The sequence below is a fragment of the Pipra filicauda genome, unplaced genomic scaffold (genome assembly GCF_003945595.2).
Source record: "Pipra filicauda isolate LSUMZ 115617 unplaced genomic scaffold, ASM394559v2 scaffold534_size341627_pilon, whole genome shotgun sequence".
Taxonomy (NCBI): domain Eukaryota; kingdom Metazoa; phylum Chordata; class Aves; order Passeriformes; family Pipridae; genus Pipra; species Pipra filicauda.
In genome coordinates this window covers 153,483-167,246 of record NW_024104681.1, presented here as the reverse complement: position 1 = coordinate 167,246, position 13,764 = coordinate 153,483, and the positions used below count along the sequence as shown (strand labels likewise).

The window sequence follows — 13,764 nt, the reverse complement described above, 5'->3', positions numbered from 1 at the left end:
TCACATTTTTGGACAGTTGTCTCCTAAAGAGACAAAATTACCACCTTGTGCTGGGGCCCCACTTTAGCCCTGGCACCGTGGCAGTGTCTGAACAGGATCCTGTAACTCGAGAGCAAGTTGTGAGCAAGGAAGAAGTGCTGGAAAACATCGGCACTGCTGGTAGGAAATCACAGTACCTGGGCTTCTGAATTTGTGTCTGCAGCTTCAGCACCTCAGCTCACTAAACTGTACTAAAACTTGAGAAGGCTCAGGGAGAGGCAACATAAATGACTGAAAATTTTGGGCTGACCTGGAAGGAACTCCTCAGCCTGAGTGAGGGATTGCAGACAGGGGATGAGAGATGTTTTTGAAATCATGACTGGCGTGAGAAGGTAAATGGAAAAGGGTTGTTCAACATTTCTTCTGAAACAAGAGTTGAGGAGCAGCAAATTAAATCAGATTTCAGATTCACAATGAAGTGGAGGAGCAGCTTTTTCATAGTTCAGGCTGGAAGTCCTCAAGGTGCTGTGGTTCTGGGGCTATTCAGTGTTTGTATCAATTCGACTCCTAACTGGGAAAACCTGTTTGTTGTTTGTGTCCCCCCTGATCTCTAGGAGATAAGTACTGGGTTTTTAAGGAAGTGACAGCAGAGCCAGGCTACCCCCACAGCCTGGTGGAGCTGGGGAACTGCCTGCCCCGGGAGGGCATCGACACGGCCCTGCGCTGGGAGCCCGTGGGCAAAACCTACTTCTTCAAAGGGGACAGGTACTGGAGGTACAACGAGGACAAGAGAGCCACAGACCCAGGATACCCAAAGCCCATCACCGTGTGGAGAGGAGTCCCTCAGGCTCCTCAGGGAGCTTTCATCAGCAAGGAAGGCTGTATGTATCTGCATCATTGCTTTTAATGATGACAAGTATTACATTACAAGTAACAGCTTGTGCTGGGAGTTGGGGGCTGGGTGTGGGGTGTTTCAGGTATTTCCTGGTACAGCAATCGAGTCGCAGAAGCCCTGGGGTCACCTGGGCCCTGTGAGCAGCAGCACTCCGAGATCTTTCCTGACCCTCATCCCAACCCATGCACATCCTCAGCTGTTAAACCACATTATCACATTGCCAGCTCTGGGGGGACGGGACTTTTTCTGCTACAACAGCCTGGTTTTCTTGGGCCCTGGTTGTGAGGGTGCTGTAACCTACATTTCCTCATGATTTCTTACCTGTAGCTGGCTCGGGTTCTCTGTGACAGGCTCCAGCCTGTCTGATGTTGGCAGTTAGAATCATGGAATCAGCCAGGTTGGAAAGGACCTCTGAGATCATCAAGTCCAACCCTTGATCCAACCCCACTGTGGTTCCCAGACCATGGCACTGATGCCACATCCAGTCTCACCTTCAACACCTCCAGGGATGGAGAATCCACCCCCTCCCTGGGCAGCCCATTCCAATGCCTCTGTAAAAAATTTCTTCCTAATATCCAACCTAAACCTCCAGAGAAGAGCCCGACCCTCACCTGGCTCCCCCCTCCTGTCAGGGAGTTTTAGAGAGTCAGGAGGTCTCCCCTGAGCCTCCTCCTCTCCAGGCTCAACACCCCCAGCTCCCTCAACCTCTCCTCACAGCACTTGTGCTCCAGTCCCTTCCCCAGCCTCGCTGCTCTTCCCTGGCCCTGCTCCAGCCCCTCCATGTCCTTCCTGAGCTGAGGGCCCAGAGCTGGACACAGCACTCCAGGGGTGGCCTCACCAGTGCTGAGTCCAGGGGCAGAATCCCTGCCCTGCTCCTGCTGCCACACTGTTCCTGAGCCAGGCCAGGATCCATTGGCCCTCTTGTCCCCCTGGGCACACTCTGGCTCCTGTTCAGCTCCCTGTCCATCCCCACTCCCAGCTCCCTTCCTGCCTGGCTGCTCTCCAGCCCCTCTGTCCCAGCCTGTAGAACTGCCGGGGGTTGTTGTGGCCAAAGGGCAGGACCCGGCCCTTGGCCTGGTTGAACCTCATCCCCTTGGAATCAGCCCATGGATGCAACTTGGGCCAGGTCCCTCTGCAGAGCCCTCCTGCCTTCCAGCAGATCAACGCTCCCCCCCAACTTGGTGTTGTTGTAGACGACGGGAAAAGAATACATGACCACAGAGTTTGATCATGACTTATCCAACTTTATTGCTGCAGGCTTTGTGCTTATAAAGGTTAATAATTAGCCTCATACATATTACAACCGCTAGCTCATCATTGGCTTCTGATTACCTAAGTTATATTTGTGCAAATGCTGTTTCTTTCACATTCTTATGGTTACACATTTCTTTCTCTGATTTGAGGATTTCTTCCTCTTCTTCCAATTAGAGAAAGAGCTAACAGAGGGGGCTTGTGTCCTTGAGGCTGTTTAAATTTGGAGCTGTGGTGTGAGAGCAGGGCTGTAGGGCTGGGCCAGGCTGGAGAATGGCAGTGAGAGCCAGCCAACCTGGGGGACAGTCCAGGAGCCCCAACACTTTCACCACAGCTCCCTTCTCCTATTTTCTTTAATGTTTTTCTAATCATTTGAGAGTCACTAGAAAAGGAGTCTGGGGAGAGGGGGGTAATTCAGACAACACACAGCATAAAGCATCACCCTTTTTCTAGCAGCAGGACAAGACTGGTCCTCAACACAGGCCAGATATTCTGGATTTTGTGGCCAAAAGGACTCATCTTACCCAGCATCTCCTCTCTGAGGCTGGGTGAATAGAAACTGAAATGTTCTTCCAAACTGACCCAGGCACACACAGGCACTCTGCAGATGTTGTTATTTACTTGGTAATGACAAGCACACATTTACAGATGCTTTAGCAAAAAATAACTCACTGCAGCACACTTCTTTAAAGTTAGTAGGGTATTTTTTTAATTCCCTGCTTGTCTTGGTCAGGGGGAATGGTGTTCCATGGGCAATGTTGAACACACAAGCCAGGGTTACGGCTTCCCCTTTAAATCTCAGCTCCAAAACCACCTTCACTTTCCAGTGGTTCGGGAATGCCCTGGAAAAATGTATTTTATTGACCCAGGCAGTGCCCACCTCCCACTGTTCAAGCTCCCTGAACAACCTCACACAAGCGCAACTCAACTTGGAAATGGTGAAAAATACCCTCTGTTTTGTCTCCTAGTTTACACCTACTTTTACAAAGGGAAGGAGTACTGGAAGTTCGATAACCAGAGGCTGAGCGTGGAGCCAGGCTACCCCAGGTCGATCCTGAAGGACTGGATGGGCTGTAACCAGAAGGATGTTGAGCGGAGCAAAGACCGGCGGCTCCCGCACGACGACGTGGACATCATGGTGACCATCAACGACGTGCCCAGCACCGTCAACGCCATCGCAGTGGTGATCCCCTGCATCCTGTCCCTGTGCATCCTCGTCCTGGTGTACACAATCTTCCAGTTCAAAAACAAAGAGGTGCAGCAAAACGTTGTGTACTACAAAAGACCTGTCCAGGAGTGGGTATGACACAGCCTGCTGCACATTGCACCTCGTTGAGCTGATGAGGACTATGGACGTACAAAAAAAAGAGAAAAATGCATTGAAAAGCCTACCAAACAAAACTACTTCAGTGACCTACAAGTTTTGGACAGCCTGGGACCGAAATAAGCAGGAAAACTGGAAAAAATACAGGCAGGCAGCCTTGCAGTGTGGAGCCTCTTTCCTTCGTGCTGCCTCGGTCGCCTGTCGGTCGCGGTGCATCCACAGGCTCGCTCTGCCAGCACCAGAGTCTTCGAGACAGGTTTCAACTGATCTGGGAAACTTCATTCAGTTCCCTGCACCAGTGCCCCCTGTTAAACCCAGCATTCTCCAGTGTAGCTAAACCACCTCTGAACAGAACCATTTTTTTAATAGCTGTCTCATAAACGAATTAAGATCATGAAATCTATGAACGGGAACAATTCAGTGTCATAAGCAGAAGACATTCTGATGCTGAACCATTCTAAAAGATCTTCTTAGTTTATTACAAAATCCAGGGATCTACCTGGATAACAATTTCCAATACCTGCTGGTCAGATGTTTTGTACATTCATAACTAATCAACGCTGCCACTCAGCACAGTGCACAAGGAACCACCGAGCACTCAAAGAGGTACCGGAGTGCGGAGCAGAAGCTCAAGAAGCACCAAACCAGACACTTGGCAACATCAAGCCCTAGACTGGGACAATCTGAAGACAAAGTAATTGGGTCTAAAAAAAAAAAAACAACAACCAATCATAGGAATACATGTTTTTGTTTTGGGAGCCACTTATGAAAGAAATATTTAAATGTCATATAAGTCGGTTTAAGCTCCCAGCAGCAAGAACCAATGAACCAATGGGTACTGAAATACCAGGAATATGTGTAGACTTAGACTGCACTCTGCCCCTGTTAAGACACCGGGAAAAGATGAGTTGTTGTTCTGTGGCATGTGTAACTAGATTGTGGAATTTGTACGTTGGGTTTCAGGAGAATGGAAATGTTTGTTTGGAGTGAGGTCGTCATTATATTTTGCTGAAATAGTCAAGGTACAGTAAGAATTAGGCCTGTTTATAAAACTAAATCCAAGCCCTGTAGATGTTACGAACATTGTATGCCTTCAAAATTTGGGGTTTTTTTTGTTTTGCTCACTTCTTCACAGGCAAATATTTGGCAAGGACCAAAGGGAGCATGCCACACAGTAGAATGAGTTCATCACTAGCCACGTTTGACAGAGCCATAAAAATCAGGTAAAGGCTAGAAAAATACCTTAACTTCCAGCTAGTGAGTTCCCACGAGTCTCTTCCTACAACAGTAGCTTCTGCTTGTCCCTCTTCCAGTCATGAGTGGTTCGGGATGTTCTGTCCTAACCACAAACTTTTGATTTTCCTGTTGATGCTGATATTTCTACCATGTTGAATAAGAGTGGAAGAGCCTCTTGCAGTACAGTGTCATGGCAAAGCCCAGCCCTGTACAGAAGTGCCATCCATGTCAGCACAGGAACTGCTTTGCACGCTCACCGTGATAATCACGGGTGATTAGCCTAAGCCCTCTGCCTATAACTGAATTTTATTCAGTGCAAATGAAGTGCAATGCACAGAATGTCCAGTTAGTATAGAAAAAGTACAGCTTTATAATGTCATCTCTGAAACAAACCCCATGGACAACAAACATGCTAAAACTATTCCTAACTACAGTGAGGAACGAAGCAGCAGAGAGATTGTTAGCATTCTGGATTGCTAATTAGTGCTCAAATATTGCTCTGGTGAAGCAGGATAGACACATAGATACGTCTGGTGAAGCCCACTAGGACTGCATAACGCGTGGTCTCAAACTGTATTTTGTCCTTCATAACTGATTTCCATAGCCAAGCTGTTTATTGTGTTTAAACATAAAATATTACCAACATATTACAAAATAAGTGAGAAGCAAGTAGATGAGAAACTTCGAGTTGTAGTGAAACCTGTGCTAACGTCTCATGATGGGTGAAGGAGTGCAAAGGACCAAAATCGGAGCTACTAATCAGACACCCCCACGCTACTCCGTGTTGCTCTGTGTACTAGAGGTGTGGTAGGACGCACACCACGGACTCCACAGCCACCTCGGTCTCATCTGTACGCTGCCATCTCTCTGGGGCTGGCACAGCCCAAACCTTTGAGCAACTTCCAACAGCCATCATTAAAAAAAAAAAAAAAAAAAAAAAAAAAGAATTTACAACCGAGAGCGTTGTCTGGGTTCGTTTGTGTCGTTTATATTCTTCTCCTGCCCGAAGGCAGATCTTTGGCCTGTCCAAGGAACAGGCTGTTCAGGCAGCAAAGTGCCCGGGTGGGCACAGGCTGAGCCGTGTCCTCGGACAGCTGCGTGTGCCCCAGGGTGCCAGGCCCTGTTCAGCAAGGTTGAGCTGTGCTGCCAAAACCCAGCCTGCCTGGAGCTGCTGCTGCACAGCCACAGAAACACCACGGGGCCTTTCCTGCCTGCTCTGTACCTGCCTCCTGGGGCACAGCTCTGATTTTCCAGGGCGTGAGGTACTCGTGGAGGTGTGTGGGGAGTGAGAACAGCCCCCTGCAGGTACAGGTGGTGGCACTGGGGGGCAAGGGCAGAGGGGGAGCAGCTGACCCTCTTCCCACAGTACAACCCCATTCACACCATTATCTCTCTTTTGCCAAGATCAGCCCCTGGGCAGTCCTGGGGTGACCCAGACCTGGGCACAAACATATTTGTGTAAGGGGCAGTTCCTTAGTATTCCCACTCTTGCTGGGATCCTGTGTTCTGCTGCAGCAGCTGATCAGTGGGGGGTGGACTCCACTGCCCATCAGCTTGGCCAGAGCTCTCCGTGATCCAGCTCCTGATCCAGCTCCTGTCCCGAAATGCAGCACCAGGACACATTGTCCCCAGAGGGGAGCAGGGAACAGCAGAGCTAATTTAAGCCTCATGAGCAAGAGCCTGTTGTAGGTGTGTTCCTGTGATCCCATCCTGTATTGTCCAGCCCAGGGACCCTGGCACAGGGGGACCTCAGAGCAGCCAACTACACACACTCACTGCACTGCACTCAATATCCTATTTGGTTTTCCTCCAGTTTTTGACTACTTTGAATAATTTCATCACCATTAAGGCTCATTTTCCCAGGTAAGTTAAAAATTTGCTGGTATATAGGATAACTACTGTCAGAAAAGTTGGTCCTCCACTAAGACACATTAATTATTCCTAACCTGTAATTGGTCATCTCATTCCATGGCTCACTCACCCACAGTCCTAAAAGCCTTTGGCACAAAAACCTGCCAGTGCAGTACAACAGACCTTCATATCCCTGTGGACTCCTTTAAAGAATTGCACAGATCTTTTGAGACACGACTTGCCATTAAAACACCACATTTATGCTCTCATGATCCGTGTTTCTAAATCCATTTTTTATTATAGTTCATTTTTCTTGTATACAGGTCCATCTCACCAATTCAGAATTCCCACAAACCCATGTTTAGAACAGGTACCATGTTTGCCACCTTCCAGTTCCCAAGCTCCCAGAGGTCTCACCCCAGTTGGCAATGCCCTGTCCTGCCCTGACTCCTGGGCATATCACAACCCCCAACACTGCACCGTCTTTCCCACTTAAGGATTTGGATTACACAGAGTGGATTATTCTTCTCATTTACCTCTGAACTGTCTTTAAGACCTAACACAGATCAAGGTCACCAGTGCAAGCCAGGATTCCTGCCTGGAGTAGGAATGAGAAAAAAACAGTGACAGGAGTTGCAGGGGAAAATTTCAGCCTCCCTCGCTTCCCATGTGATGAACACAGGCCAACAGGGATGGGAAGAGTCAGAATCCTGCAATGTCCACCCAGGAGCTGAGCACTGTGAGGTGACCAAAAGGAAGCAGCTTCTCACTCTGAATACTGAGACAGGCTGAGAGGAGGAGACCAGTCATGCCAAGAAAGGTGGTGCTCAGTATCAAAGGGCAGGGTTGCACTGATCAGAGACTATGGCAATCTTTATTCAACAGTTTAAGGAGCAGCCTTTAATCAACTAAAACTTACAAAGCCTTCCCTAAACATCCAGACAGTAGAACAAAAATAGAAGTTTCCTTAATTTTTCACAAAGCCCAAAGCACCAGGGCTGAAAAGAGCTCTGCCCACACAGCCCTCAGGCCAGCACTCCTCAAGAGAACCCTCTTGCTGAGAGCACTCCAGCCATGAGGGAATGGCTTCCTCTTACCTTCAGGATGGGAAATGGAGGCACTTCTATGCCTTCAGCGCACCCTCAGTGGACAAGCAGAAAAGCAAGTGAAATGAGAGATGGGTGAGAAAGAGCTGTTTGGAAGGCAATCACTACTTCCACCCAAAAGTAGCATCCACAGCTCCTTCCCATCATCACTCCCGGGCATGGGCAGAGTTCTGCAGGAGGAAGCTCCCAAATCTGTACCCTCTGACTCAAGTGACTGCTCAGAACCGTATTACAGAACCTTTGTCCCCAAGGTAACTCCAGATGAGGTGGTTCAAATTCAAAATAGGGGTTTGCTGACTTCCAAGGGTTTCCCAGTGCAGGAGGTGAACTCCTGCGGGACAAATTAGGCCCACTGGCCATAGTGTGCCTTTAGGGCTCTCTCCTGTGGCTGCCTCAGGAGCAGCACAGGTGACACCAGATCAAACTCTGCTCCAGGCACTCCCACACTGTTGCTGTTAAAAGCCCTTGGATTAACTCCAACAAACTCCAGGTTTTATCCACATGGTCACTTCAGAATCACCATTCCCATGGGAACAGCTCAGGGCAAAAGAGAAGGTGATGGCTTTTAGATTATTTTGTGGCAAGTAAAATCCTCTATTGTTGGTACTGGACATCCAAGGGGTTCTTTTGTCTACCTATAGCAGGAACACCATCAAGCAGCTGTGTGGAAAGAGATGGCAGTGCATGTAGTGCCAAAATAAACTGCTGTGCTGCAGGACACTGGTGCAAGACTTAAGGCAAAGCATTCTCTAGTGATCAACATCCAAGAGCCATAAGAATAAATACTGTGGGTAACCTGAGGGGCTCAGTCAGCACCACAACACCAGAAAGCGGAGCTGAAGAACTCGAGAACATCAGCAAAGGGACAGAGAGCATTCCTTATTTGTATCTTATGCATGTTATTTGTCAATACTTAAGTTTACAAAACACTACAAAAAGTTGATTTTGCAGCCTCTTCCTTGGGTCAGAAATATCATCAGAAGGTCTGGGTGCCTGTGATCCACAGTGCAGCTCAACACTTCACTCCTTAGGAGCTTTCTGGGAAGTCGGAACCAACGCTGCTCATGTCAGGCTGAAACACAAAACAGAAGGGAGGTTTGGCAGTGCCAGGAGTGCAGAAGGCATTTCAAAACACCAGCACAGTCAGTTCTCACCCTCCAGTTACAAAGGCCCAGTAGAAATTCCCCTTCCTAGAAGAGAAGGGCCTATGGAAAGAGGGAAGCAGATGTTGTGGCTGCTAACAGGCAGCCACAGGAACAAACCTGTCAAGCTGGCAAAGGTAAAATGCACACTCAGCCTGGCCCAGGGAGTGATTAACAGCTCAGAGCAAGCTTAATTATGGTTCTGATATGCTGAGACATCCAGGCTTTGTACCAGAACTGTAAAGGGGCAAAGAACTCTTTCGAAGTCTTCCAAAGTCTAGGAAGTTGTTATGCCATAAACTATTCCCATAAATTCTTATGATACCCGAGAACTCGGCCACTAAGTCACAATGCTCTGGTAGCTCAGGAACACACTTTTAGCCCCACAGCAATAGTCCTCAGAGCTGTAACTAATGAAAGCCCAAATGCAGTTTGCAGAGGACACTGATCTATGTGCATCCTAAACCTTGTGAAAACATTTTCATACATAATGAAAGGGGAAGGTCCTGTATCATTACTACTCCAGGCAGAAAACAAAGTTTGCCTCGCATTAAAAGATAAGATGGACAAAGCCTTTGACAAAAAGGCTTTAAAAAAATTCAGGTTGGCATTTTTAAATTAAAAAGATTTAAGGCAGCAGCAGCAGCTGACAAGCCATAAAGTCTTTCTGGCTCCAGAAATGGTTGTAGCAAGCATTTGAAATAACTTTACGTGGGTTACAACAATCAAAAGCCAAGATGTCACGCAAAGTCACTGGCATTTTAACTTTTAAAACAAGGTTTGTTTAAAAAAAACCCATTCGTGTCATAGCTAAGCACTGAACAGGTAGGGAAGCAAACCTGACAGCTGAAATGGATGTGGCTTCCCACAAAAAGGATTCTCACTGCTTGCACATTCCATCACCCAACTGCTGCCAGTAACCAACAAAAGGAAGGAGGCAGTAAGAAAAGGGTAATTAAAAAAAGATAAATCAACTGCAAAACCATCAACTTTACGATAAAATAATAGTTTATAACAAAATCTGTGCCCAGAGCTGGCTCCCCCTCACCTGTCAATCAGGGAGTCCCTCATGTTGGTGGCGATGGTGCTGGGCTGGGCCTCGTTGAGCTTGAAGATGCTCTCGATGACGGAGAGCTCTGTGCTGGTGGTGTCCAGCCCACAGAAGGCACACCAGTCGTTCACCACCATGCCCGCCGCGATCACCTCGCTGCCGCGGTTCACCGTCCCCGCCTGCGGGCAGGGCACAGCGTCAGCCACACAGCACAGCTCCTCACACACCTCTGCAAAACCTCTACTGGGGGGCTCAGCTCATGCCCCTGAAGGGCTGAAAGCTCCTGCCCATCAGCAAAGCCCAGGTGAAATGGTTAATGAACAGCCTGCAATGTGTGGCGAGAAGGTGGTGTGGCATCCAGGGAAACAGAGTCTGGCCAGGAGGAAGGAGGATGGCACAGCAACAGTGGCTGAGCACATCCAACTGAGCAGGCATGGGGGTTTGTTACTTAATTTTTGTAAACACTAGCTTCAGTCAAACCAGACAACCTCATATTCTGTGTCTGCACCACACACAATCCCAGCAGAAGCAACATTTCAGGAGCAAAGTAAAAGCACTGAGCAGTTTATCCAGACTCAGGGAAGACAGGGAACTGTCTCAGGAGACTTGGCCTGTTCAAGTTTTCCCTCATCTCCCACTTGGAATTGCTCTGCACAGAAACAGCATCCAGGAGCCCATGAGATAGAGCCACACTAGAACTGGGCTGGGAGGGAGTGGGAAAGGCAAACACAAACCCACAAAAGCCTTACCACGAGTGGGACCTGGAGCAGTGAGGACAGTTCATCCTGGTCATCTATTGAAGTTTTGGGGTGTACGAGTCCTCCCTGGTTACTAAAAACACAGTAACTTCCCACCAGCACCTGATCTGCAACCGTTTGCCTGAAAACCTCCACCTTCAGCACATCTGCCAAGATCTCCTCTGTCTCCTGCCAACAGGAAGAGAACAAAGCCTTCAGTAAAACGGCACCGTGGAACTGGAAGTCAAGCTGTTCCTGCACACAGCCCTGTGAGAGCCTCCCACTCTGCACAACCCATTGCAACCCAGCCAAGGTAAAACACAAACCCAACCTCCATATTCTACATGTTCCCAGTGTCACCACAAACACAACCCTGTGCTATTACTGGGAAATGCCCAAATCCCCCCTCTTTCTGCTGGCAGTACATCAGCTGCGTCAATGCCTGTTCTCTGAGCATTCCCAGTCCTCCCAAACCACCATGACAAAGTCATCTTATCCTTCTGCAGAACTCTTAAGAACTTCCTTCCCGTCCAGGTTTCACTGTGAACTATTTTGGTTTCTCTCTGCCCATCTTACCTTACTTTTTGCGCTTATTTAAAACATATTATGCTGCAAAGCCCATTACCCTTATTTTTCTTTTCCACTTGAACTCCTAACACCAAGTCCCATCTCTTCTTTAGCTTTAGCACCAGCTGAAAGCAAACACTGTCATGACCTGTAGCTCCACACACCTCTTTATGCTATTAAGGTATCAGTTCTCAGACATAAAGTAGCAGCAACTTTGTCTCCTTTGCTCTTATTTTAAACTTTCATTATGAAACTTCTTGTTTTTCTTTCATCCCTCTGTAATCACTCACAACCATGGCCTCTTTCAACTGTTACACATTTTGGGTAGCTCAGCTGCAGCTTCCAACTCCTGCTGTGATCCTCAGTGCCCTCCTCTGGGTGCTCTTTATTACCCTCTAATTCACTCAGTTTTACCACCCAAAGCAAACTGCACCCAACGATCATGGAATCACAGGATGCTCTGCGTTGGAGGGGCCTTAAAGTTCATCTCATCCCACTCCCTGGCATGGGCAGGAACACCTTCCACTAGCCCAACCTGGCCTTGGACACTTCCAGGGGTGGGGCAGTCCCAGCTTCTCTGGGCAACCTGTGCCAGGGCCTCTCCACCCTCACAGGGAAGAATTCCTTCCCAATATCCCATCTAACCCTGCCCTCTGTCAATGGGAAGCCATTCCCCCCAGTCCTGTCCCATGATACACACTCACCCCTCTCATCCCCCTTCCCTTCTCCAGGGCTGACCCAGAGGCCACAAGCGCAGCCTGGGCACTGCTTCCCAGCCCCCCCGTGCCCACGGCAGTGCCCCAGGGCCCTGTACCCTGTCCAGGTCCGGGTGCACCAGGGCCACGTAGTCGTTGCAGGTGGTGACGTTGCCCAGGGCCGAGAGCCGCTCCTCCACCCGCTGGATCCGCACCGAGTCCGGGAGGCTGTTCCGGATGTGCTGCAGCTCCTGGTCTGTCGTGCTGCTCGGGACCAGCAGCCCGTGTCTGTTCCCTAAAATGGCAAAAAAAAAAGCAGAATGGAATAAAGAGAATGTTCCTAGGGGTTTCCCGGCACCTCCCCGCTGTTCGCACCCTGCCCTGACTCAGTGTGCTCCTCCCAGGACCCAGCCCAGGAGATTTGTTACCATTTCAAAATAACCTGCACCACGGGAAAGAAAAAACCAGCGTGAGGCACCGGCTGTGGGGGAGCGGCACTATCACAAATCCTTTTCACAACAGGAGTCGAGGAAGCTTGAGGTTCTCAGTGAGACCCTTTGACAAAGAACTCCCCGTGAAGATGCCAAGTGCTCCACGAAAGGTCCGGGTGCTGCTGTTCGTGTGACTGTGGCAGCACCATGGGATGGTTAAAGGAACAAAAACCACTCGGGCATTAGAACAGCCCCCGGGGTCGAGGGACGCGGCCCCGGCCAGGCACGGGACGCTTCCCCGAACTCCCCCGGGACCCTCCCCGTCCCCCCAAGGCTTTCCCCTCACGTACCCACACACATCCTGCCGATGATGCGGCAGCCGGCGATGGACGCGTGCACCACCGGGATGGTCCCGAACAGCTCCCCCTCGAACACGCTGCAAGGACAAAGCGCCGTCAGGGCCCCGCGGAGCCGCGCAGAGCAGCGCCGGGCCGGGCCGGGCAGGGCCATCTCACCTGTAGAAGTTCTCTGAGCCGCCGATGGCCACGAGGCAGTAGGCGTTGGTGAGCTTGGCGAAACAGCCCAGCTCGTTGTTGTTCTCGAAACTGGCGCGGACCGCCATGGCGGGAACGGGTGTGGGAATGGGGCTGGGAACGGGGCCGGGAATGGCGCCGGGAATGGGGCCGGGAACGGGGCCGGCAGTGAGAACGGGGCGGGTGCCGGGCCGGGAACAGAAATGGGGCTAGGCCCTGCTCTGGGGCTGGGGCCGGGAAGGAGCAGAGTCCGCAGTCACTCCTGGCACCGCCGCCGCCGCCGCCGCCGCCTCAGTCGGAACCACGGGGTGCGGCTGCTTCCGCTTCCGGCGGGCGAGGGGCAGAGCGGAGCCCGTCACGCCCGGTGGTCACAGCGCCCCCCAGCGGCCGGGAGGTGCGACCGCCCCAGGCAGGGGAGGGACCGACCCGGGACATCCCTGAAGGGACAAACACCCACCCGGGAGGGACAAACAGCGACCCTGGGAGGGACAAACACCCAAACACCCACCCGGAAGGGACAAACACCCACCCTGGAGGGACCGTCCCGTGGCGGCAGCACCGCCCCAGGCACCCCCCGCCACCCTGTGGGACACGACCCGTCCCCGTGTGCCCCGATCCCACCTCAGGCCGAGCCCGCCCGTGTGTCCCCATGGACGCGGGCCCGGGTACGGCATCGCTGTCCCTGTGCCAGGTGTGCCATGGCTGTCCCTGTCCCTGTGCCAGGTGTGCCATGGCTGTCCCTGTGCCAGCTGTGCCATGGCTGTCCCTGTCCCTGTGCCAGGTGTGCCATGGCTGTCCCTGTGCCAGCTGTGCCATGGCTGTCCCTGTGCCAGCTGTGCCATGGCTGTCCCTGTCCCTGTGCCAGGTGTGCCATGGCTGTCCCTGTCCCTGTGCCAGCTGTGCCATGGCTGTCCCTGTCCCCACTTCCACGGCCACCCCCCATGTGCAGCCCCAGCCCACGCCCAG

At 50.9% G+C, this 13,764-nt stretch overlaps 2 protein-coding genes across 2 annotated transcripts in view; one reads left to right on the top strand and one right to left on the bottom strand.

The window, feature by feature from the left end:
* MMP24 (matrix metallopeptidase 24) overlaps positions 1-5,640 on the top strand; it is a 46,348-nt gene extending 40,708 nt beyond the window's left edge. The window contains exons 8-9 of the mRNA XM_027719107.2: positions 594-860; positions 3,094-5,640. Coding sequence (XP_027574908.2) covers positions 594-860; positions 3,094-3,431 — 605 coding nt within the window. The 3' untranslated portion in view covers positions 3,432-5,640. The remainder of the gene's footprint in view (positions 1-593; positions 861-3,093) is intronic.
* A 1,168-nt stretch (positions 5,641-6,808) lies between these two features.
* On the bottom strand, positions 6,809-13,093 carry EIF6 (eukaryotic translation initiation factor 6). The gene is made up of 6 exons (XM_027719109.2): positions 12,781-13,093; positions 12,616-12,701; positions 11,954-12,129; positions 10,585-10,761; positions 9,833-10,014; positions 6,809-8,714 (listed from the first exon to the last, which is right to left on the bottom strand). The coding sequence occupies exons 1-6, from the start codon at positions 12,885-12,887 to the stop codon at positions 8,705-8,707; spliced, it is 738 nt and encodes a 245-aa protein (XP_027574910.1). The 5' UTR covers positions 12,888-13,093; the 3' UTR covers positions 6,809-8,704.
* Between the last annotated feature and the right edge of the window lie 671 nt (positions 13,094-13,764).

What these genes read in the sequence shown, in the direction of transcription:
- EIF6 (XM_027719109.2), bottom strand. Translation starts at nt 12,887, where the DNA reads ATGGCGGTCCGCGCCAGTTTCGAGAACAACAACGAGCTGGGCTGTTTC. An exon ending in GGCTCAGAGAACTTCTACAG is followed by an intron (nt 12,702 to 12,780) that starts GTGAGATGGCCC and finishes TTGTCCTTGCAG; the next exon opens with CGTGTTCGAGGGGGAGCTGT. An exon ending in CATCGGCAGGATGTGTGTGG is followed by an intron (nt 12,130 to 12,615) that starts GTACGTGAGGGG and finishes TTGCCATTTTAG; the next exon opens with GGAACAGACACGGGCTGCTG.